This window comes from Paroedura picta, chromosome 2, assembly GCF_049243985.1.
Source record: "Paroedura picta isolate Pp20150507F chromosome 2, Ppicta_v3.0, whole genome shotgun sequence".
Classification (NCBI taxonomy): Eukaryota; Metazoa; Chordata; class Lepidosauria; order Squamata; family Gekkonidae; genus Paroedura; species Paroedura picta.
This window is the reverse complement of record NC_135370.1, coordinates 182,655,285-182,681,273: the sequence shown is the minus strand read 5'-3', so window position 1 is coordinate 182,681,273 and position 25,989 is coordinate 182,655,285. Positions and strand designations below refer to the sequence as shown.

At 50.8% G+C, this 25,989-nt stretch overlaps 1 protein-coding gene across 2 annotated transcripts in view; it reads right to left on the bottom strand.

Annotated features, from left to right (window-relative positions):
* Positions 1–18,695, bottom strand: part of ABHD12B (abhydrolase domain containing 12B) — a 30,081-nt gene extending 11,386 nt beyond the window's left edge. Inside the window, exons 1-4 of one of the 2 annotated variants that reach the window (XM_077319031.1) lie at positions 18,543–18,695; positions 3,220–3,353; positions 2,955–3,057; positions 2,506–2,625 (exon numbers count right to left, since the gene is read on the bottom strand). In XM_077319031.1, the coding sequence (XP_077175146.1) occupies positions 2,506–2,625; positions 2,955–3,057; positions 3,220–3,353; positions 18,543–18,640 (455 nt within the window). In that variant the 5' untranslated portion in view covers positions 18,641–18,695. Of the gene's footprint in view, positions 1–2,505; positions 2,626–2,954; positions 3,058–3,219; positions 3,354–12,700; positions 12,801–18,542 lie in introns of those variants that run through there. The other variant, XM_077319032.1, reaches the window with a different exon arrangement.
* Positions 18,696–25,989: the final 7,294 nt, after the last annotated feature.

Sequence of the window (25,989 nt, the reverse complement as noted above, 5' to 3'; positions counted from 1 at the left end):
CTTATCTCTTTCTTCGAGAAAGTGACTACCTTGCTGGATCAGGGGAATGCCATGGACATAGTTTATCTGGATTTCAGTAAAGCTTTTGATAAGGTTCCACATGACATTCTTGTTGACAAGTTGGTAAAATGCGGTATGGATCCTAATTCTGTCAGGTGGATCAATAACTGGTTGACAAATCATACCCAGAGGGTACTTGTTAATGGTTCAGCATCTTCTTGTGACAAGTGGAGTTCCCCAAGGATCTGTCCTGGGGCCTGTGTTGTTCAACATATTCATAAATGATTTGGATGAGGGATTAGAGGGGATACTTATTAAATTTGCAGATGATACTAAACTGGGAGGGGTAGCAAACACAACAGAAGACAGAATCAGAATACAAGATGATCTTGACAGGCTGGAAAACTGGGCTAAAATGATAAGATGAATTTCAATAGTGATAAATGTAAAGTTTAGATGGGGAAAATCAAATGCGTCATTATAGGATGGGGGAGACCTGATTTGGCAGTAGCATGTGCAAAAAGGATCTCGGAGTCTTAGTAGACCATACATTGAACATGAGTCAGCAGTGTGACTCGGTAGCTAAAAAGGCAAATGGGATTTTGGGCTTTATTAAAAGAAGTATAGTATCCAGATTGTGCAAAATGATGGTACTGCTTTACACTGCTCTGGTTAGACCTCGCTTGGAGTCCTGAGTTCAGTTTTGGGCACTATAATTGAAGAAGGATGTAGAGAAACTGGAGCGTGTCCAGAGGAGGGCAACAAAGATGGTGAGGGGTTTGGAGACCAAGACGTATGAAGAAAGGTTGGGGGAGCTTGGTCTGTTTAGCCTGGAGAGGAGACGACTGAGAGGGGATCTGATCACCATCTTCAAGCATTTAAAAGGCTGCCATGTAGAGGATGGAGCAGAGTTGTTATCTCTTGCCCTGGAGGGACGGACCAGAACCAATGGGATGAAATTAATCCAAAGGAAATTCCGTCTCAACATCCGGAAGAAGTTCCTGACTCTTAGAGCGGTTCCTCAGTGGAACAGGCTTCCTCGGGAGGTGGTGGGTTCTCCTTCCTTGGAAGTTTTGAGAAGAAGAAGAAGAAGAAGAGTTCATTCTTAAATGCTGCTTTTCTCCACTAGGGCCTATTTCTGCACACAATAGATAATGCACATTCAACACACTTTAGAAGTAGATTTTCCTGTTCCGCACAGGAAAACCCAGCTGCCAAAGCACATTGAAAGTGCATTATCCTATGTGTGCAGAATGGGCCCAGGAGTCCACCTTCCCTTTTCTCTCCTCAAAACAGACACCCTGTGAGCTGGGTGAGGCTGAGAAAGCCCTGATATTCCTGCTCAGTCAGAACAGTTCTATCAGTGCTGTGACTAGCCCAGGTTCACCCAGCTGGCTGCACGTGGAGGAGCAGGGAATCAACCCCAGTTTGCCAGATTAAAAGCCACCGATGGCTCTCTTTTAAGCTGATTCAGTGAACTTTGGCAGATTGTAAGTGGGTGGGCAGAAGGGGTTATTGCCCATGCTTGGCCCTTTGGCCCTTTTTTGCATGCTCAGGAAATTTCTGATCACCACTTTGGAGCCAGGCCAGATTGGCCAGGGATTCTGAGGTTATTGGGGGGGAGGGCATCATCTGAGCATGGACCCTGGAGATCCCTTCCAAATCCATGACTCTAGGATTCAAGGTCAAAGAAATGGGGTAGTACCCAGGTCTTCTAGTGTGGGGGCACCTAAGCTATGTATGAAAGGCATGAGCCAACTGGCAAGGGTGGTTATTATTGTTGTTATTGTTATTATATGTTTATGATAAAATCAGAGTCCAGTAGCACTTTTAAGACGAACAAAGGTTTATCCAGGGCGTGAGCTTTCGAGTGCAAGCACTCTTCTTCAGACTATGAAGTGACCATCATGACAGTGGGAACATATAAGCAAAAGTTAATCCTGTTACATTAGTAAACTGTGTCACAGCATCCAAGCACAGCCACATGATAATAATGTAACAGGATTAACTTTTGCTTATATATTCCTACTGTTATGATGGTCAGTTCTTAGTCTGAGGAAGAGTGCTTGCACTCGAAAGCTCACACTGTGAATAAATCTTTGTTGGTCTTAAAGGTGCCCAATTGGACTCTGATTTTATTGTGCTACTTCAGAACAACACAGCTACTCATTTGAATCTATATATGTTTATGAAGCAAGGCACTGGTGTGTACATTTGAATGCAGTCTGATTTAGCATACGGAAGCTTCACACAGGTGTGCTTGCATGTTTCTAGGCAAGAAAAGCACCCGGAAAAAAGCTAGGTCCCGCTTCTCCCTGGTTCTCCAAATCATTCCTTTGATCCACGCAGCAAATTGTTTGGGTTGGGATCCTAATTCCATGCAGAGGCATCACCACAAGAGCTCCCTCCCTTTGCCTTTGATGCCGACCTCCCTCCCCCCACTTACCACCCCCCCACCTATACCAGCACAGCCCAGAGAAAGAGCCAGTGCAACCTTCCACCCACCTGTTCCCCCCATTGCCATGGAGATAGATGATGACGGGATTATCGTCTGCCAGAATTTCTTCATGCCAGCTGTGGTCCTTCCCTTCCGCCTCTTTCCGCCGGTTGTCGGGCAGGGCGTGCCTAAGAGAAGCGGAACAGGCTGTCACTGGGTTACCCTCTCAGGACAACGGAAGTCCAGCTGCTTGTGCCTGGCTCAGAACTTGGAGGCCACAAAGAATTTGATTATGGGGCATCAGCCAACCTGAAGGCCAGATTCAAGCGTATGGGGAGGAGGGGGGCTTCTCTGGAGGGGACCGGAGAAAACCCACCCTGTCTGACTCATTTGTTTGCAATACGGACCCCCTCTGTCTCCCTCTCTGGATCAGAGCTGTGTTCCCACAAAAGAGGAGACATTTGTCAGCACAGTGGCAACACGGGGGAAGAACAACACAGCCATCAGATTCACTCACCAAATGCCGAACGTGACCCCCGGCTCAGGGGTGAGATAGAAGTTGATAGTATGATTGAGGTACACTTCAGGCTTCTGAAAGTCCACTCCGAAGGGGAAAGACACTGGAAGAGAATTGCACTTTGAAGCTCGCCTTCAGGTTAAAACCACTGATGTCAAAAAACCCAAAAAGGATTCCAGCCACGTCCCGGCTCAGAGGAATACACATCTTTACATGGTCCCTTTTCCATTGTAGAAAACGTCAATTCAAACGAGCCAATACTTACAAAAACTGAGATAGACAAACTTCCGGAGAAGCGACGGAAAGAGTCGAATGATGAAGGGGACGGAAGCATACAAAATAAATAAATCCAGCAGCAGCCGCTTGAGTTTAAGTTTCTGAAGATAGCCCAGTAGTCCCCTAAAGGAAACAAAAATAAAAACCTTAAGCATTCCAAGTTATTTGGCTATTCTTACAACAATCCTGTAAGGAAGACCAGTCCTGCAGACAGCAAGAACAAGGCCTAGTTCTCGGTTAGCAGTAGTGAACTTCAAACCGGTTTGCAGCTACATAGGGATGCGCACCGGAATTTCTGGTTCGGCTGTGGTTCGGGGAGGTCTGATTCGGTTCAGAGATTTTTGTTCGTGTTCTGTTCAGGGTTCAGTTCAGGACCTCCCCAAACAGAACACACACAAAAATCCACCAAGTTGGGATATGAAGGAAGACTGAGGGAGCTTGGTTTGGTTAGCCTGGAGAGAAGACGACCAAGAGATGACACGATAACCATCTTCAAATACTTGAGGGGCTATTATGGAGCAGAGTTGTTTTCTGTTGCTCCAGAGCAGCTGTTCTCAACCCAGGGTTCATTCAGCCTTTCCTGGGGGGGGGGGTCGCAGTGGCGGTATGGCAGTGGCCTCTTCCACGCCGTCTCGAAGCTCACCTCGGAATGGCCACCGCCACTCCGTGACCCCCTACAGCAGGAACAACAGCAGCATGTGCACATGTGAGGGGATGTTACCACTTTACTCCATTCTGGTTAGACCTCACTTAGGATACTGTGTTCAGTTTTGGGCACCACAGCTGAAGAAAGATTTAGAGTCACTGGAGCATGTCCAGAGGAGGGCTACAAAGATGGTGAGCGGTTTGGAGACCAAGTCGTATGAGGAAAGGTTTAGGGAGAAAAGGTGACTGAGCGGGGATCTGATAACCATCTTCAAATACTTGAAGGGCTGTCATAGACAAGATGGAGCACTTGGATTACTAGCATTCCTACAGTGCAGAGCCAAAAGACGGTGTATAAACGATTTAATAGATTTAATAAAGGTATTGAATTATCTATTTGGATGACCATTATATTTACACATGGGAGGACAACCACTGAGGAAAATTACCCTTTGAAAACAAGATATATCTAGAAACCGTTCTGATTGGATTCTACACTACAATAAAACTACATCGAATAAAGAGACTTTTAATTTTGATTAGCTAGAGCATGCTTTATCATCCAGAGCAGTGGTCCCCAACCTTTTTATCACTGGGGACCGGTCAACGCTTGACAATTTTACTGAGGCCCGGGTGGGTAGTCTTTTGCCGAGGGACATCGTCGCCGCCTGAGCCCCTGCTCCACTTGCTTTCCCGCTGGTGCCCCTGACTTCCCGCCACCTGCTGGGGGGCAGTGCCATGCCGAGGGGGAGCCCCAGCCATGGAGGCCACCGGAGAACACCAAAGGCGAGCCAGCAGCAGAGTGGCAGGGCAGCACCCGAGGCAGCAGCTGGGGAGGAGGAGTCATGGCCCGGTACTGACTGTTCTACGGACCGGGACCGGTCTCTGGACCGGGGGTTGGGGACCACTGATCCAGAGTACAATTGATACAGATATAAAGGAATATGTTTAGTATATGACACGCTTCTAAAGGCCCAGCAAGAATTCCTGTCTGATTAGGCTATGCAGAAGTTGCAAAACAAACAAAGGAACAAACAAAGGAAATGTGAGTAGGATGAAACACCTAGGACATTTTGGTATTCAGTGAACGGAACCTGAAGCACCTGGTAATACATTCTACACTGCTTAATTACAATGTTTGGGGTGACACCTAAATACATTTCATTTGCAAGCACATGACTGCTTGTCAAAGCTTGGATGATATCTCGTGTTATTCTAGTGTACTTCCCTGCTTAATGAAGCAGGTCCACGAAACATTTTATATTTTGTAAATGAATGGGGTTTGGGGCCTGCAGCCAAAACCAACAAATCTTCAGTAGGTATATATTTGGCCTCCCAACTTCAATTTTTAAAAATCTGCTTCTGCATCAGGTTTTAGATGCCCATTGTTCAGTGACAACCTGTTTATGCTACTTTTTGCACCTGTTCTCATCTTCCTGGAGTGCTCGTATTTTCCGCAGAGAGCAGGCCTTCTAACTTATTGATCACCTATATTTCCAATGGTTTAGGGTTCCATGGTCCGGTAACTCTTTTTGGCAGCTTTGCCACCTGCTTCCAGTTTTCCTCATTACAACTGGGTGTGCTTGGGAGCAATTTGTGCATTTCTTATCACAAAACGCAGCCATCCTTCACCCATATCCGCATGGAAGTAATGTCTATGCCATTCACCTTTTTCAAGAGGAATGGGGAGGTGACTGTAAGCCGCTTTGAGCCTCCTTCGGGTAAGGAAAAGTGGCATATAAGAACCAACTCTTCTTCTTCTTCTTCAGTAATCTCAGAGCTCTCTCAGCCTCCCCTCCCTCACAGGGTGTCTGTTATGGGGAGAGGAAAGGGAAGGCGAAGGGAAGCCGCTTTGAGCCTCCTTCCAGGTAGGGAAAAGCGGCATATAAGAACCAACTCTTCTTCTTCTTCAATCCACTATTCCAATACCTGTTGACTGATTGGCTAAAGCATGCTTTCTCCTTTAGAGTGCAACCACCTGAGGAAAATTAAATACACGGTGCAAAATTTATTGGTGAATGGCCCCATTAGGCAACTATAGTTCCTATACATCGTCTACATTTAGCTCGCTGATTGAGTCAGGTCTCCTGTTAATTCCCTGGCCCTTGAAAGCCTTCGAAACCATTCAGAGGTGGTGGCAGTCCTACCTAGCAGGGAGGTTGGTGTATCTAGCGTCCTTGTGTCTGACCCTTCTCCTGGATATCCCCTTAGTTGAGGTCTGTGGCCTCAACTAAGCAGGGTGAGACCTCAGCTAAGCAGGGTGTGAATCATGGCATAAGCTAAGTATGGTGTGACCATAGCAAATTTCATGATTTTGTCTATGGCCCTCAGTTCATGATTCTAATGGACCATAAACCCATCGTGGGTTTGTTTGTGCCTGACCGCCAGACCCCCCCCTGCCCCCCCGCACACACACACACATTTTGTCCTCCTGTGTCTTGGAGTGGACCATTTTCTCAATGCTTATACCTACTGTTTGACCTACTTTCTGGCCTCAATGATGGGCAATGCTGATGGCCTCAGCCACCTGTCGGTGCCTGGCCCAATGGTCGATTCTGCTCTGGCTGTGGGAGTGTTGCTCATGGATCTCCTGCCCTTGACCCTGGTCCATGTGGCCCAGTTGGCAGATCTAGGGACACTGTCCTGTCTAAACCTCTGCATTGGACTTGGCAGGGGAGGCCAGTGGTGTCACCAGGCAGGTTGTTCACCCCATTTGACACCAACTTTCAGTCCACAAAGGGTGCCTCCTCTGGGGGACATGGGTTGTGATTCCTCAATGTGCTGGCTAGCCTCAACAAGGGTCACCAGGGAGAAGGGCTGCAGTTACAGGTATTGGCCAAACATGGATTATGCCACTGAGAAATGGGTGGGACGTTGTGAGTCCTCTCCGGAATCAAGGCCAGAACCTCCACGCACCCTGATGCACTCCTGGGAACAGGCCTGTGCTCCCGTGTGACGGATCCATGTCAATTTTGCCGGGCCATTCAAGGATCAGCCCTCTCTTATTGTAGTGGATGCCCTGTCCAAATGGCCTGAGGTCCTCCTGGTGTTGTCCATGAAGTTAATGGTTGTGAACTGCAAGCTGTGCTGCCTATTAATGAGGCATGGTCTGCTGGATATTGTCATATTGGACAATGGTACACAATTTACATGTACGAAATTTCGCACCTTCCTGACCGATGGACCCATTCGCCATGTGATATCCACCCCTTTCCTCCCTGCGATTAATGGACATGTTAAGCGTATAGTCAGGACTACAAAAGACAACTAACGGCACATTGTTTGATGGTGCTTGTGGAGCTAGTGGGAGAGTTATTAGATCATGTTGCTGTACTTTGTGCCTCCTTCTTTGAACTTAATAACCTTCAATTCCTTTCTGCAAGAGAATTTCAAATACCACACTGCCAAAATGCCACTAAAGTGGGTGTCAACTCTCTCAGCCTCCCCTAACTCACAGGGTGTCTGTTGTGGGGAGAGAAAAAGGAAAGTGATTGGAAGCCGCTTTGAGACTCCTTCGGGTAGAGAAAAGCAACATGTAAGAACCAACTTCTTCTTCTCCAGTAATCTCAGGGATCTCTCAGCCTCCCCTCCCTCACAAGATGCCTGTTGTGGGGAGAGGAAGGGAAGGCGATTGGAAGCCACTTTGAGACTTGTTCAGGTAAAGAAAAGCGGCATATAAGACCCAACTCTTCTTCAGTAATCTCAGGGCTCTCTCAGCCTCCCCTCCCACCGAGGGTGACTGTTGTGGGGAGAGGAAAGGGAAGGTGATTGGAAGCCACTTTGAGACTCCTTCGGGTAGAGAAAAGCAGCATATAAGAACCAACTTCTTCTTCAGTAATCTCAGGGCTCTCTCACCCTCACCCACCTCACAGGAGGTCTGTTGCGGGCAGAGGAAAGGGAAGGCAACTGGAACTGCTTTGAGACTCCTTCGGGTAGAGAAAAGCGGCTTATATGAACTGATTCTTCTTCTTCTTCTTCAGTAATCTCAGGGCTCCCTCAGCCTCACCTCCCTCACAGGGTGTCTGTTGTGGGGAGAGGAAGGGAAGGCGACTGGAAGCTGCTTTGAGCCTCCTTCAGGTAGACAAAAGCGGCATAAAAGAACCAACTCTTCTTCTCCTTCCTGCCCTTTTGGAATCCTTTCCTTTAGGATCTTCCCAGGCCACTCCCACCTGCTCCTTCAAGAGTGCCCCCTCCCACCCAGGACACTCAAGTTCTGTATAACAAAATTTGGGTCCAATTGGGGACCTTTATGAGCAACAAACATTTATTCAAGGCGCAAGTTTTCATGTGCAGGAACACCTCCTCAGTCTTGCACGTGCACAAAAGTTCACGCCTTCCTGTGGCCTAAAGATGTGGCTGAAAATCAAATTTTGTTGAGCAACTTCAGTCCAACACGACTACCCACTGGAATCAGGTTCTGTATCATTTCATTTGGGCTTCTGGCCAGAGAGATAGAATCACAGAATCACAGAATCACAGAATCATAGAGTTGGAAGGGGCCACACAGGCCATCTAGTCCAACCCTCTGCTCAACGCAGGATCAGCCCAAAGCATCCTAAAGCATCCAAGAAAAGTGTGTATCCAACCTTTGCTTGAAGACTGCCAGTGAGGGGGAGCTCCCCACCTCCTTAGGCAGCCCATTCCCCTGCTGAACTAGACTCCTAGAATCCTAGAGTGGGAAGGGGCCATGCAGGCCATCTAGTCCCACCCCCTGCTCAAGGCAGGATCAGCCTCTAGCATCCAGGAGAAGGATCTGTCCAGCCGCTGCTTGAAGACCGCCAGTGAGGGGAGCTCCCCACCTCCTTAGGCAGCCCCTTCCACTGCTGAACTAGACTCCTAGAATCCTAGAGTGGGAAGGGGCCATGAAGGCCTTCTAGTCCCACCCCCTGCTCAGTGCAGGATCAGCCTCAAGCATCCAGGAGAAGGATCTGTCCAGCCGCTGCTTGAAGACGGCCAGTGAGGGGGAGCTCCCCACCTCCTGAGGCAGCCCCTTCCACTGCTGAACTAGACTCCTAGAATCCTAGAGTGGGAAGGGGCCATGCAGGCCATCTAGTCCCACCCCCTGCTCAAGGCAGGATCAGTCTCTAGCATCCAGGAGAAGGATCTGTCCAGCCGCTGCTTGAAGACCGCCAGTGAGGGGAGCTCCCCACCTCCTTAGGCAGCCCCTTCCACTGCTGAACTAGACTCCTAGAATCCTAGAGTGGGAAGGGGCCATGAAGGCCTTCTAGTCCCACCCCCTGCTCAGTGCAGGATCAGCCTCCAGCATCCAGGAGAAGGATCTGTCCAGCCGTTGCTTGAAGATGGCCAGTGAGGGGGAGCTCTCCACCTCCTTAGGCAGCCACTTCCACTGCTGAACTAGACTCCTAGAATCCTAGAGTGGGAAGGGTTCATGCAGGCCATCTAGTCCCACCCCCTGCTCAGTGCAGGATCAGCCTCCAGCATCCAGGAGAAGGATCTGTTCAGCCACTGCTTGAAGACGGCCAGTGAGGGGGAGCTCCCCACCTCCTCAGGCAGCCCCTTCCACTGCTGAACTAGACTCCTAGAATCCTAGAGTGGGAAGGGGCCATGCAGGCCATCTAGTCCCACCCCCTGCTCAGTGCAGGATCAGCCTCCAGCATCCAGGAGAAGGATCTGTTCAGCCACTGCTTGAAGACGGCCAGTGAGGGGGAGCTCCCCACCTCCTCAGGCAGCCCCTTCCACTGCTGAACTAGACTCCTAGAATCCTAGAGTGGGAAGGGGCCATGCAGGCCATCTAGTCCCACCCCCTGCTCAGTGCAGGATCAGCCTCCAGCATCCAGGAGAAGGATCTGTCCAGCCGCTGCTTGAAGACGGCCAGTGTGGGGGAGCTCCCCACCTCCTTAGGCAGCCCCTTCCCCTGCTGAACTAGACTCCTAGAATCCTAGAGTGGGAAGGGGCCATGAAGGCCATCTAGTCCCACCCCCTGCTCAGTGCGGGATCAGCCTCAAGCATCCAGGAGAAGGATCTGTCCAGCCACTGCTTGAAGACGGCCAGTGTGGGGGAGCTCCCCACCTCCTTAGGCAGCCCCTTCCCCTGCTGAACTAGACTCCTAGAATCCTAGAGTGGGAAGGGGCCATGCAGGCCATCTAGTCCCACCCCCTGCTCAGTGCAGGATCAGCCTCAAGCATCCAGGAGAAGGATCTGTCCAGCCACTGCTTGAAGACGGCCAGTGAGGGGGAGCTCCCCACCTCCTTAGGCAGCCCCTTCCACTGCTGAACTAGACTCCTAGAATCCTAGAGTGGGAAGGGGCCATGCAGGCCATCTAGTCCCACCCCCTGCTCAGTGCAGGATCAGCCTCAAGCATCCAGGAGAAGGATCTGTCCAGCCGCTGCTTGAAGACTGCCAGTGAGGGGGAGCTCCCCACCTCCTTAGGTCAGAACAGCACAAGGATAACCCCAGCCCAGAGCTAGGGAGGGTGTGAGCGAAAGACAGGATGGTCTTTCTTCATCTTCAGTTTCCAGAGAAAGTTCACGCCCGGGAAAAGCCGTCTGGGAAGCCGAGCCGGAAATCCAGCAACGGCTCTGAATGATGATGCAATGCTTGGGGCAAGGGAGAAAACAGCCCATGCACCCCCAGACGGCAGACGGCCACGATCCCCGGAGGCCTGCTTGGGGAGGAGAGGCTGGGGCCAGGTGTTTCGACATATTCCGGTACGGTGTCAAAACAACAAACAAAAAGAGATCCACATTCCAAGCAAGCTCATTATGTTCCAGCTGCCACTCAACGCTCTCTGACGCCTCCCAAAATCATAATGAAACACCCTGCTGGATCAGAACCGAGACCCACCTAGTTGTCTCTGGAGGAGGAAGAAGAGGAGGAGGATTCTTGCATCCTGCTTTTCAGTGCCCGAAGGAGTCTCAACGTGGCTGACAATCCCCTCTGAGAGAACTGCTGTGTGAGATCAGGGCTGAGAGAATTGGGACTAGCCCAAGGTCAACCAGCTGGCTGCCTGTGAATTAGGAGTGGGGAATCGAACCCAGCTCTCCTGATTAAAAGAAGGAGAAGAGCTGTTTTTTATAACTTCACTACTCAAAGGAGCCTCAAAGCGGCTTCCAATCGCCTTCCCTTTCCTCTCCCCACAACAGACACCCTGTGCGGGAGGGGAGGCTGAGAGAGACCTGAGATTACTGAAGAAGAAGAGTTAGTTCTTATATGCCGCTTTTCTCTACCTGAAGGAGTCTCAAAGCGGCTTACAGTCGCCTTCCCTTTCCTCTCCCCACAACAGACACCCTGTGAGGGAGGGGACGCTGAGAGAGACCTGAGATTACTGAAGAAGGAGAAGAGTTTGTTCTTATATGCCACTTTTCTCTATCCGAAGGAGTCTCCAAGTGGCTTCCAGTCGCCTTCCCTTTCCTCTCCCCACGACAGAGACCCTGTGAGGGAGGGGAGGCTGAGAGAGACCTGAGATTACTGAAAAAGAACAGTTAGTTCTTATATGCCGCTTTTCTCTACCTGAAGGAGTCTCAAAGCGGCTTCCAGTCGCCTTCCCTTTCCTCTCCCCACAACAGACACCCTGTGAGGGAGGGGAGGCTGAGAGAGCCCTGAGATTACTGAAGAAGAAGAAGAGTTGGTTCTTATATGCCGCTTTTCTCTATCCGAAGGAGTCTCCAAGTGGCTTCCAGTCGCCTTCCCTTTCCTCTCCCCACGACAGAGACCCTGTGAGGGAGGCGGGGCTGAGAGAGCCCTGACAGAACTGCCCTGTGAGAACAGTTGTGAGAGAACTGTGACTGGCCCAAGGTCACTCAGATGGCTGCACATGGAGGAGGAGTGAGGAATCAAACCTGGTTCTCCAGATTAGAGGCTGCCGCCCTTAGCCACGACACCAAAACTGCAGCTTCCAGCCCCCCCCCACCCCAAATACACACACACACCCCTCTCCCTGCGATGCTTGAGTCCCAAAGGTTTTAGCCCCTCCCCCGGGGAGATGCTCTGCCCCTTGATGCTTTTCCCAGCTGTTTTTGGCAACTTTCCCAACTCCTATCGTCTCTTTTGAGATCTGGCCGCCAAATGCAGCCTGACCAGTTCTCTTTCATCACCACTTTTTCATTTCGCCTGGAGCTCTTGGCTTGAAAAAGGGAAACGGAAAAGCACCTGTGCGTTAGTGGAAACCGTGCCCGCTGTCATGCCAGGAACATCCCTGGCTGCTCTCATTGCGACTCCGAATAACTTTGCCCTTCCCAGGGACTTGCTGCAGAGGGGACGGGCTCCGACTGGGATGGCCCACACTAGCGCAGTCTTGTCCGATCTCAGAACCTGGCCTCGACTAGGGACAGGGCCTTTTCGGTCCTGGCCCCTACCTGGTGGAATGACCTCCCAGAGGAGATATGCGCCCTGCAGGAGCTTCCGGCTTTTCACAGGGCCTGCAAAACGGAGCTCTTCCACCAGGTCTATGGTTGAGGCCAGTGTGGAGAGAAGATCTGTGGGCCCCCCAAGGAGGGGGAGGTATTCCACCATATTTTAACAGCGATGGCCTGCAGTTTTCTCCCTGGTTCCCAGCAGGGGTAGGTGGGGGGGCGGGGGTTGGTCTGCCGTCCTGTTCTTGCTGGTTTTGTATTCTGTTATCTGATGTATTTGTGGGAGGGATTAGGGGATTTGTATTTTATTTATTTTATCTTGTAATCTGCTACGAGCAGGCTTTGCAGAGAGAGGTGGGCAATACATTTAAACAACAACAACAACAACCCTGGGGCTGGAGAAAGCTTCTGTGTGTGCCATGGACAGCAAAAGTCACCAGCAAGGAAACACAACAGAGCATAAAGACCGATCTATCCCTGGTAGGCAAAATCACGATACTCCGGCTCACTTACTTTGGCCAGATCCTGCCATCCATCTCAACGGAGAAAGCAATCATGCTAGGTCAATGGGGAAAGGAAACCAGGCCGACAAAGGGCGTGGTGGTTAGACACAATCAAAGTGGACACCGGCCAGAACATTGCACAACTAAAAGGAGCGGCGCAAGATCGGAAGCCGCGGTGACAGCTGAGTCACAGGGTCGCCCAGAGCTGGACTCGACTGAATGGCTAACGTCAAAATCAATGCCTACCTCCTTCTTCCGGGAAAGGAAGCACACCGGGACAGAACCGCACACTTCTCCAGGGGAAACCCTGCCGGTTGAAGGAGGGCCACCCACAACATTCCCCTCCCACAGTCAGAAAACTGCATTGTGTGCTGAGGGGAGGACCATACGGGCGTTGGGGAAACCTGCTCAAATGCCCGGACCACCAGTGAGGAAGGACAGGGCAGCTTTCGTACCCCCATGCTGTGTGCAGAAGCCAGTGGCCAGTCAGTGCTTTAAAAGGGGTCTCATGTGCACGGTTGCGTCCTCCTCTGGCCGCAGCTTCCAAAGGCTGCTTCAGAGGGCGAGGGAACTAGGTGAAAGCTCAGAGACACTCACACCCGGAGCCAAGGCCGAAAATAGAACGCAAACTGCCCTCAGTTCCCCAGTTCAGATGGGGAAGGAACAAAAGGCAGAAGCTGAAGGGGGAAGGGGGCTGTTCCGAGGAACCAGGACGCTTTTCGCTTTACGGCCCAAGAGGCCCAGCCCTTTCCTGGACTCATTAAAATCCATAGATGCCACGGGGACGATGCCGGGGCAGACAAAAGACCAAGCGGCAGCTGTAGAGACGGGCTTCGTGATGCTGGGGGATTGAGCTAAGACATGATGCCGGGAGGGCTTTCCCGTAACATGGCAGGGGAAGGGGGGGCAAGCTGTGCCAAGAGGAGGCATAGGGCGTAGACTTCGCTGTTCCATGCCCGACTGGCATCTTTTCTTGTCCGGGGAAATATTTTTCCTATGAAAAGCAAGCGAACAAGAGAGTGTAGAAAGGGCGCAAGGAAACAGGGGCCACACGGCGAATAATATATATCGGAGATTATCATATGCTATTGTTATTTATTTACTGTACAGTATGTGCATTATGTTGAACTAAATGGAAAAATCAACTGAAGTCCGTCTTCAAGGAATTCTTCTCGTGCACATAGGGTCGGTGAACAGTTGATTTAATTTCTCCATGTATCGTATTAAATTGTGCTGTGACAAATTCACCGGCTATGAATTAGTTTCATTCCATTTTTTTCAGATACATACATTCCTCTAGACTAGGGGTGGCCCCAGATGTCCACAGACTACAATTCCCATGAGCCACTGCTACGGACATCTAGAGATTCATTATTCGGCCACTCCTACTCCAGATCTATAGCTATATACAGCAGGGTGGCCAAACTGTGGCTCTCCAGATGTCTATGGACTACAATTACCATGAGCCCCTGCAGGGGCTCATGGGCATTGTAGTCTATGGACATCTGAAGAGCCACAGCATTCAATTTCAGTACTCCGACATACAGAGTTTCTCTTATCATCGAACTACAAAAGCATTCCAACAAACATCATGCGCCTGGTACTCCTTAAAGGTCTCCCATCCAAATATGAGCCAGGCCAGCCTTACTGAGCTTACAGGATATGACAGGATCGAGCCTTGTGAATTGTGAATTTCTCATTCAAATTCCTCATTACATTATTAATATATGTTACAGCTTGATTATTAATTTTGTCATTTCTGCCTGTTCCGTATTAATTAATGCTGGACTGGCATCCTGAATAGCCTTGGGGAAATTCCAGGGACGTTGCTTATACAGTCCCAAGAATCTGCCCGATTTCCCCATAAACACACTTTGGGTTTTCGGAACAGTTTGAACCTCAGTTTTTGTAAAAGAGGCATGGGAATGCTTCCGATTCTAAGGTGAGAGATGAAGAAGTATTAAAGTACTAAGAGGAAACTACCCACTTGACCGAATGGCATTGACCAAGAAGTTAGAAAACTATCATAACTTACTCCTGAATTGGACTAATTTGTTTGTTCATGTTAAGACCATCTAGTCCAGCCTCCTGTCTCACACAGAGGCCAGCCAGTTCCTCTGGAGGGCCAGCAACAGGGCAGAGAGGCCGAGGCCTTCCTAAGAACATCAGGAGAGCCCTGCTGGGTCAGACCAGGGGTCCATCCAGTCCAGCCTCCTGTCTCACTCAGGGGCCAGCCAGTTCCTCTGGAGGGCCAGCAACAGGGCAGAGAGGCCGAGGCCTTCCTAAGGACATCAGGAGAGCCCTGCTGGGTCAGACCAGGGGTCCATCCAGTCCAGCCTCCTGTCTCACTCAGGGGCCAGCCAGTTCCTCTGGAGGGCCAGCAACAGGGCAGAGAGGCCGAGGCCTTCCTAAGGACATCAGGAGAGCCCTGCTGGGTCAGACCAGGGGTCCCTCCAGTCCAGCCTCCTGTCTCACACAGGGGCCAGCCAGTTCCTCTGGAGGGCCAGCAACAGGGCAGAGAGGCCGAGGCCTTCCTAAGGACATCAGGAGAGCCCTGCTGGGTCAGACCAGGGGTCCATCCAGTCCAGCCTCCTGTCTCACTCAGGGGCCAGCCAGTTCCTCTGGAGGGCCAGCAACAGGGCAGAGAGGCCGAGGCCTTCCTAAGGACATCAGGAAAGCCCTGCTGGGTCAGACCAGGGGTCCATCCAGTCCAGCCTCCTGTCTCACACAGGGGCCAGCCAGTTCCTCTGGAGGGCCAGCAACAGGGCAGAGAGGCCGAGGCCTTCCTAAGGACATCAGGAGAGCCCTGCTGGGTCAGACCAGGGGTCCATCCAGTCCAGCCTCCTGTCTCACACAGGGGCCAGCCAGTTCCTCTGGAGGCCCAGCAACAGGGCAGAGAGGCCGAGGCCTTCCTAAGGACATCAGGAGAGGCCTGCTGGGTCAGACCAGGGGTTCATCCAGTCCAGCCTCCTGTCTCACACAGTGATCAACCAGTTCCTCTTTAGAGCTAACGACAGGGTAGAGAAGCCAAGGTACCTTCAAGAGAACCCTGCTGGATCACAGCAGTAGTCTAACCAGTCCTGCATCATTCCCATGCAGTGGCAAACCAGTTCCTCTGGAGGGAGAGGAGCAGGGCTCAGAGACCAAGGCCTTCCGTTGAAGGTATCTCCTGGCTCTGGGATTCAGAGGTTTAGTTACTATTTACATTCTGTGTATTTAACATACACACAAAGCTGCCTTATACTAAAGCAGACCCTTGGTCCATTATGGTGAGTATCTCCTACTCAGGCTAGCAGCTGCTCTCCAGCGTCTCAGGCTGAGGTCTTTCCCATCACCTCCTGCCTGTTCCTTTAAACTGGGGATGCTGGGGATTGAACCTGGGACCTTTTGCATCCAAATGTCTTATTATACCTTGGTGGGATAGATTTTGCAACACGTAAAGTGTTCTTGTGTTCCATACCTGCTCGCAACGCCCTCCGGCCCCTCCAACAAGATATACTCGCCCTCCCCAAAGAAGCTGCAAAATGCATAATTTTCTCCTATTCAAAAGCCAATGCTCCAACATATAAATTGATCCCTATTAACACACATATAACCTATTCAAACAAGGAAGCTTCTTATAGCAACCTTCCTTACCTGAGAAACCTAGAACCATAGAACTAGAAGGGGTGCCAAAGGCCATCTAGTCCACCATGTATTTCAGCATGTAACATCGTTACCCTAAAGCCAGTTGGGTGTTGTGGTTAGGAGCGCAGACTTCTAATCTGGCAGGCCGGGTTTGATTCTGCACTCCCCCACATGCAGCCAGCCGGGTGACCCTGGACTAGTAACAGTCCTGATAAAGCTGTTCTGACCAAGCAGGAATATCCGGGCTCTCTCATAGAATCATAGAGTTGGAAGGGGCCATACAGGCCATCTAGTCCAACCCCCTGCTCAACGCAGGATCAGCCCAAAGCATCCTAAAGCATCCAAGAAAAGTGTGTCTCCAACCTTTGCTTGAAGACTGCCAGTGAGGGGGAGCTCACCACCTCCCTAGGCAGCCTATCCCACTGCTGAACTACTCTGACTGTGAAAATCTTTTTCCTGATATCTAGCCTATATCGTTGTACTTGAAGTTTAAACCCATTACTGCATGTCCTCTCCTCTGCAGCCAACGGAAACAGCATCCTGCCCTCCTCCAAGTGACAACCTTTCAAATGCTTAAAGAGGGCTATCATGTCCCCTCTCAACCTCCTTTTCTCCAGGCTGAACATTCCCAAGTCCCTCAACCTATCTTCATAGGGCTTGGTCCCTTGGCCCCAGATCGTCTTCGTCGCTCTCCTCTGTACCCTTTCAATTTTATCTACGTCCTTCTTGAAGTGAGGCCTCCAGAACTGCACACAGTACTCCAGGTGTGGTCTGACCAGTGCCGTATACAATGGGACTATGACATCTTGTGATTTCGATGTGATGCCCCTGTTGATACAGCCCAAAATGGCATTTGCCATCTTTACCTTCTCCTTTTTAGCTTACAGTCCACAAGAGCCCCAAGGTCAAGCCCCCACACAGTGACTCTCCCATCCAGTCTGCCTGCTTCTCGTGTTTGTGACCCAGATGTAGAACTCTGCACTTCTCCTAATTGGATTGCATCTTGTTCTCATTTGCCCACTTTTCCAACATGTTCAGATCTTGTTGATCTCTCTCTGTATCCTCTGAGGTGTTTGCTACTCCTCCCAGTCTGGTATCACCTGCAAATTTAAAGGGCCACTACCCAGGCCAATTTTTTTTATTGCACTTATATACCGCCATTCCCAGCTGGGCTCACAGCGGTTTACAAAGATAAAAAGATAAAATACAATAAAACCCCATTATTCCCCTGAATAAAACTGTTACTATTAATACCAACATCAATATCAAAATCAGGCGGCAGGTGGACCGCTAACTGTTGACTAACTATTACCCTTGTCAGCCAGAGACAACATCCTGCTCTTCTCCTACCGGGAGTGAGGCCTCAGATCTTACAGATCTCTCCGATCAACGGAGGTCGTCTAAGGTGGAATATTGGGACTCCACCCTGGCCTCAACTGTATATCCGGCGGAAGAGCTCCACCTTTCAGGCCCTGCAGAAAGCTGACAAGTCCAGCAGGGCCCTTAGCTCTTCCGGGAGCTCCTTCCACCAGGCTGGGGCCAGGACCGAGGAGGCCCTGCCCAGGTCGAGGCCAGGCGAACATCCCGAGGGCCCGGGACTACCAGTAGGTTCGTTCCCACAGAGCGGAGAGCCCTGCGGGGGCCATAAACAACCAAGCGGTCCCGCAGGTAGACAGGACCCAGGCCGCGTATAGCCATGGCAAAGCACCCCTGAACATGTCTTGCCTTGCAAGAGGATTAATCTTTACTCGGCAGCAGCTGGCACATTCTATCCCACCCTTTCTCCGATTAAATCGAAATGACACTCACAGCTCTCCCCCCTCCATCCTCCAAAGAACTCTGCAAGGTGGGCAGGGTGAGAACATCTGCACCCAGGGCACTCGGAGCATCACGCAGGGGTGCCAGCCTCCTGGCAGGAGCATTACGGTCATCTCCAGACTGCAGCGATCAGATCCCCTGGGGTGGAATCTGAGCCACTGGGCCGTACGAAGGTTCGGGGATGCCAGCCTCCAGGTGGGACCTGGGGATCCTCGGAATTGCAGCTCATCTCCAGACAACGGAGCTCCGTTTCCTGGAGAAAAGGGGTGGCCCCCGGGCCCCGCTGGAGTCCCTCCCCCCCCCCGAGCTCCCGGAGCCTCCCGGCCGGGATCTGGCCCCCCTCCCGCTTCGACCCTCCCGGTGGAGCAGGGCCCGCCAGAGACCCGGGAAGGGCGGCGCTGACTCACCCGGCGGCCGGCTGGAGGGCCCCGGGGGCGGCGGTGATGGCGATGTCCTTGCCGGGAGAGCCGCCCTGTCCTGCTCCGCGCTCGCCCCGCCGCTTCATGCTCCGACTGGCCCCGCCGCGCCTCCGAGTCGGCAGCTCCCGCCGGGCAACAGGTAGGAGCCCAGGCCCCGCCCCCCGGCCGCGCCCCCAGCCAATGGCCCCGCGGGAACGCCCTCCGTGGAAGCTCCGCCCCGCCGCTCACCTGGCCGCTCTCCCCGCGCCGGTTGCCGGCCTCCCGGGGGCGGCGGGAGACCGAGCGCGGCCGCCTGGGAAGGCGCCCCCAAAGACAAACAGCAACCTCAAATGGAGGCTAGGGTTGCCAGCCTCCAGGCAGGAGCTGGGGATCGGCTGGAGCTAGAGCCCATGTCCCAATGACAGTTCCCCGGCTGGTTGAGGGCGGGGGGGGGGGAGCTCTATGGCATTGTACTTAGGGATGGCGGCCCCAGGTGGGTGCACTCCAGGAGTATGCAAAATATTATGTACAAAGAGTGGGGACTCTTACTCAAAACATATTTCACGTATTAATAAATAGCATATATTAACGGCCATTTCCCCCTGACAACCCAAACGCTATTTCCTTGTTTCTTCACCACCCCGACTTGCCGGGCTCCACCTCCTGGACTTCCAGGGACTTCCGAACCCAGATCTTGGCCAGCTTGCTTGAGCCCCAGGGAGAAAGGCGAATAATGTGAATCGACCCGTACGTTAACCAGCCTTTCTCAACCTTTTGACCACAGTGGAGCCCCTGAAATAAGTTTCCAGGCTTTCAGGACCCCTGGAAGCGATGTCAGCTGGCCCCGCCTCCCTGCCACGCCCCCTGGGAGTGGCATAACCACCTGCCCCCTCATCCTTCTTTCAGGCCCTCCTCCCACCTTTACTACTGCTAGGGTGGCCCCATGGTTAAAGAACGAAGGCGTTCGACAAGACCATAAAACACACAAACAATCCACGCAACAAGAAATGAAGAAAGAACCCAACCGGTTGTGCAGGGCGTGGTGTGGGGGCAACTGAGATCTCCACCTCCTCACTGCCGGCCTGGAACTTCTTGGCGCCTCTGCCGTCCCATCCTCATCCCTTCCCTGCCCAGGCAGGTCCCCCATCAGAGATCTGCTTCTCGCCACGCAGGAAGGAGCCCGTTCCGCACAGGCAACTGACTGACAGCTGTCAGAGCCTTGAATCTTGACTTTGAATTTTGTGCCCACCAAATGCACCGTTCTTTTTCCTCTGGTGTCTTTATTCTGCAGATACAATTTTTTTTTTAATTGAGGTGGAATGTCCCTTGTGATGTGCAGGGGGCATCTCATCTTTTTTGTTCTTTCATTACACAGTTGGAAGGGAACAGAAAGGAACTAACTCTGCCGTGTTATAGAGAAGTTGGTTTCTATTCCCCACTTTTCCCTACCCGAAGGAGTCTCAAAGCGGCTTACAGTGGCCTTCCCTTTCCTCTCCCCACAACAGACACCCTGGGAGGGAGGGGAGGCTGAGAGAGCCCTGATATTACTGAAGAAGAAGAAGAGTTGGTTCTTATATGCCACTTTTCTCTACCCGAAGGAGTCTCAAAGTGGCTTCCAATCCCCTTCCCTTTCCTCTCCCCAAAACAGACACCCTGTGAGGGAGGTGAGGCTGAGAGAGCCCTGATATTACTGAAGAAGAAAGTTATTAGATGCTGCTTTTCTCTACCCGAAGGAGTCTCAAAGTGGCTTCCAATCCCCTTCCCTTTCCTCTCCCCAAAACAGACACCCTGTGAGGGAGGTGAGGCTGAGAGAGCCCTGATATTACTGAAGAAGAAGGTTATTAGATGCTGCTTTTCTCTACCCGAAGGAGTCTCAACGAAGTTTCCAATCGCCTTCCCTTCCTCTCCCCACAACAGACACCCTGTGAGGTAGGAGGGGCTGAGAAAGCTCTGACAGGACTGCTCTGTGAGAACAGCTCTAACAGGACTGTGACTAGCCCAAGGCCAGCCAGCTAGCTGCATGTGGAGAAGCGGGGAATCAAACCCAACTTGCCAGATTAAAAATCGCCACTCTGATCCACAACACCACGCTGACCATTTTGAAAAGTGATAGGGTTTTGAGTGTCCTGTACAGTGCAACGGGTTGGACTAGATGGCTCAGGAGGTCCCTTACAACTCTATGATTCTAAATTCCATCTAAACATCCGGAAGAAGTTCCTGACAGTCAGAGTGGTTCCTCAGTGGAACAGGCTTCCTCGGGAGGTGGTGGGTTCTCCATCTTTGGGGATTTTTAAGCAGAGGCTGGAGAGCCATCTGACGAGAGGCTGATTCTGTGAAGGCTCAGGGGGGTGGCAGGTGACAGTGGGTGAGCGAGAGGGTGGTGAGTTTCCTGCATAATGCAGGGGGTTGGACTAGATGACCCAGGAGGTCCCTTCCAACTCTAGGATTCTAGGGCCACTATATTGAAAATAGGGGGGGTCTCTTCACCAATGCCACAGCGCAGCTGCATAACCACACTGATTTTGAGCCCTTCTTTGCAAGTGTGCCTCGTTTCATTGTAATTCTCTCATTTGATCCTGCACGGTGATTGCGATCTTGGCAGATTTTTTGAAGTCCGTCCTGTCTGGATTGTGCTTTGCCCTCCAGGTGGATTGATCCCACCCCCAAAAAAAAAAGTTCAGGGGAGACCAAGTGGCTCCGCTGTCTTTTAAATAATAGGCTGCCAGAAACTGCAAAAATGGTTCCCCCCCAAAAAAAACTTTCTTCCCTAAAGCAGTGGTCCCCAACCCCTGGGCCGTAGCCCGGTGGTGGGCCATGAAGGCCTCAGCACCGGACCGTGGCTCCCTCCCCCCCCCACTTCGGCAGCCAATTTGCTCACGGCCTGGAGGGGCGCGGAGAGGGAGCTGCGGCCGCCGGCATGCTGCCGGTGGAAACACGCATGCGCGTCTGTGCCCAGCGGGAATCGCAAATGCACATGTGCAGCAGTTTTGCGCGTGCGTGCATGGGCAGTGCTCCCGCGCATTTGTGTTTGTGCCACTGCCGGACGAAAACACGCATGCACTGCAAGTTCGCGCATGTGCGTTTGCGCCGGGGCTGCTGCTCATGCGCGGGGCTTCAGGTCGCCCTCTCCCCCCACCCTATGACAGCGGTCCGCAGCCGCAGAAAGGTTGCAGACCGCTGCCCTAAAGCATTACAGCCAAAAACATTTTCAAAGCTTTTGGCTCCCAATCCCAATCCCTGTCACTCTGTCTGTCTCATGTGAATTTCATTGCGGGCTGATGAACCCCACCCCCATTTTGTTTGAGACAGTGGAATCCTAAAATTTCAAGGCATTTTGAGGTTTCTCACCCATTGAAAGGCCAGTAGAGCATTCATTAATTCTTCCCTTCTGGGAATATTTCTTGTGAATAACCTAAATAGCTTTAGGCTCTAAAGAAGGGGTAGTCAAACTGCGGCCCTCCAGATGCCCATGGACTACAATTCCCAGAAGCCCCTGCCAGCATTCGCTGGCAGGGGCTTCTGGGAATTGTAGTCCATGGACATCTGGAGGGCCGCAGTTTGACTACCCCTGCTCTAAAGTTTAGAGTGCATTAAATGGGCATTGGATTCATTTGGAACTCACGGGTTGATTTTTACCTAAATGAGCTCACCTTCCATAGACCTCCGACATCTGACACAGACGATATTCAGAATTAAATAAGGGAGGACTGTCCCCCGAAAGAAGCCCCAGCCGTATTGAAACGCGTGTTGGGATGAGAAGTCATCCAGGATAATTCTATTCGAAATATTCATGTATTTGTACTTTGAAATTGTGTTCACTGTCATTAGCATAATTATTGTTTATATAGCAACGTTTTTTGATGACTGAAGTCATAGGTTGCTTAACATTTATGGTATTAAAATATTCATGTTTTGGCTGGCGAGCCTAGTTCCTCGTGGGCTATTGTTTCTGAGGTTTAAATGGCTGGGAGCCATTTAAATCTTCCCTTTCACTCCTCCCCACCATCCAAAGGGAGGGAAGCAAAATGGATTGCTGGAGTGGCAGGGAGCCAGGAGGCACTGTGGGGAAGTCTTCAAGCAAAGGTTGGATACACATTTTCTTGGATGCTTTAGGATGCTTTGGGCTGATCCTATGTAGAGCAGGGGGTTGGACTAGATGGCCTGTATGGCCCCTTCCAACTCTATGATTCTAAGATTCCAAGATTCTATGATTCTATGATTCTATGATTCTAAGGGGGTGGGAGTTCAAAAAAAGGCATCCAGTTCTACCCAAGTCACTGCTCTCCACAGGACCGGATTTTTGGTGTGCTTTTAAATCAAACTCAGTCATTTTAAATGCCTGGGAGCCGAAAAATTTGGCTGTCCTGAATATTTTCTGAATCCCAGTATGAATAATAAGATTTTTTATACCCCGCTTTTCACTACCAAAAGGAGTCTCAAAGTGGCTTACAATCACCTTCCCCTCCTTTCCCCACATCAGGCACCCTGGGAGGGAGGTGGAGCTGAGAGAGCTCTGACAGAAGTGTTCTGTGAGAACAGCCGTAATAGAACTGTGACTGACCCAAAGGCACTCAGCTGGCTGTATGTGGAGGAGCGGGGAATCCTGGCTCACCAGATTAGAAGCCGCTGCTCTTAAACACTACTTACAGCTGGCTCAAATATTTTTGGGGTCTAATATACCTGAAGCTGAAAAATACCAGGGCTTTTTTACACATGCCCAATGCAGAATGGGCAAAATTATCTCAGTGTGGCCGTCGGAGAAACCTTCGAGGGACAACAAAATTTGAGAAAATCTGTACGTTTCTGAATTACCTTTGACTTGGAAACAAAAATAGGAGATAATTGGCATAAAAGCACTCCCAGAAAACCAGGGGAAAGAGCAACCAAAAAGCGAACTGAGCACTGAACAGCAGAAAACCAATGCAGAATGACAAAGAAAACCCAGTGGACGTGTCTGACGAAAGGAAGGAAAAACGCCCACACTTAACAGGCCATTAGTCACAGCTCAGATAAGAGAAGTTTCGGGCCTCTTTTTTATTTTTTATTTCTTGCAAAACCAGATGTAATTCTGTTCACCCTGACTGCATATCCATTTCTGTGCCTGCGACACTAAACGTTTATCTGCTGGAGGCCCTACCCTCTTCATCCCTGCTGGAAATCAAGTCCCCAACCTCGGCCTGTTGGGACACAAATGGCACCTGCTGGGGCATGACGAATTCCCAGTCTCATCCGTGACGGCCAAACACACCTGCAATCCCATTGAGAAATACGCCTACTTCTCAGCGTAAACAGGAACAAAGACTCTGGAGAATAAAAGCTGCCTTCCCCCCATGCCCAAGGTCTTGCAAATGAGGAAACCATACTAGAAGAAGAAGAAGAGGAGGAGGAGGAAGAGGAAGAAGAGGATGAGGAAGAAGAAGAAGAGTTGGTTCTTATATATTACTTTTCTCTACCCGAAGGAGGCTCAAAGCAGCTTACAGTCGCCTTCCCTTTCCTCTCCCCACAACAGGCATCCTGTAAGGGAGGGGAGGCTGAGAGAGCCCTGAGATTACTGAAGAAGAAGAAGAAGAAGAGTTGGTTCTTATATGCCGCTTTTCCCTACCCGAAGGAGGCTCAAAGTGGCTTACAGTCGCCTTCCCTTTCCTCTCCCCACAACAGACACCCTGTGGGGTGGATGAGGCTGAGAGAGCCCTGAGATTCCTGCTCGGTCAGAACAGTTTTATCAGTGCCGTGGCGAGCCCAGGGTCACCCAGCTGGCTGCATGTGGGGGAGTGCAGTATCGAACCCGGCATGCCAGATTAGAAGTCCGCACTCCTAACCACGACACCAAACTGGCTCTCAATGTGAGCCAGCATGGTGCATTGGTAAAAATGCTGGATCAGGATCCGGAAACAAAAGTTTGAATCCCTAGCTGTGCAAGGGAAACTTTCCGAGTGACCTTTATTTAATTCATGTATTAATCTTTTCCATTTTTGTCCCTCCCTTTCCCAGAGGCTCAGGGTGGGTAGAAGAAAAAGAAGAGTTGTTTTTTATATCCCACATTTCACTGCCTGAAGGAGTCTCAAAGCAGCTTACAATCACCTTTCCTTCCTCTCCCCACCACAGACATCCTGTGAGGTATTTGGGGCTGAGAGAGCTCTGACAGAAGTGCTCTGTTGGAACAGCTCTAACAGGACTGCAACTGGCCCAAGATCACTCAGCTGGCTGCATGCAGAGGAGCGGGAAATCAAACCCAGCTCACCAGATTATAAACTGTCAACCACTACACGACGCTGGTTCTATTCTGGTAACAACACACAAAGTACACAACATTAAAGACTTCCCAATTTAAATAAAAATCTCCGTTTAATGAATTAAAATTCAATTTCCTTAAAAGATAAACTAGGTAAGAGCAACAGCACTGCTGCCTGATGTCCTTTCTCCCCAAGGAGAGAAGGATGGAAGCCATTTATTTATTCTTGTTTCTTTGATTTTTTTAAATATTGTTTGTTTGCTTGTTTACTTATGGGATTCCTTAGTTGCAGCTCCAGGACTTCCGGCTCAGGACAGCTTACAACAAAAGTTAAAACAGAAGTAAGAGGAAAATCCATGCAGAATGAAAAAGAAAGCCTTGTGCAATGAAAGCAAGGCAACAAGCCGAACAAAAAATACACCCAGCCAGGAATGCACAGGAAAAAGAGAAGGAAAACACCGGTGCATCAAAGGCCCTCATTCTTAACAAATCGCTCAGATTAATTTCATCTCTTTTCTAGAGATTAAGGAGAAATCATTTCTGTTTCAGAAGCTTATTCTGCTTTATTCTTCTCTGTGTTGGTCTGAAACGGAACTTTGGTACACACAGGCTAGATCCTGAGTACCCAAAATATGTTTTCTTGCTCCATTATTAGCATGGGAACATCTTTGTCCATTGCAGGCCCTTCACGTGTATGCCGATTTGGGTGACAATTTAAATGAAAATGGGGGGGGGGAGGTTTTTATTACCACCCGACCACATCCTCTTAAAAACCATCTACACCATGGTGCAGTGGTTAGGAGTGCGGACTTCTAATCTGGCATGCCAGGTTCGATTCTGCGCTCCTCCACATGCAACCAGCTGGGTGACCTTGGGCTAGTCACAGCACTGATAAAGCTGTTCTGACCGAGCAGTGATATCAGGGCTCTCTCAGCCTCACCCACCCCACAGGGTGTCTGTTGTGGGGAGAGGAAAGGGAAGGCGACTGGAAGCCGCTTTGAGCCTCCTTCGGGTAGAGGAAAGCGGCATATAAGAACCAACTCTTCTTCTTCTTCTTCTTCTTCTTCAGTAATCTCAGGGCTCCCTCAGCCTCCCCTCCCTCACAGGGTGTCTGTTGTGGGGAGAGGAAAGGGAAGGCGACTGGAAGCCGCTTTGAGCCTCCTTCGGGTAGAGAAAAGCAGCATCTAAGAACCAACTCTTCTTCTTCTTCAGTAATCTCAGGGC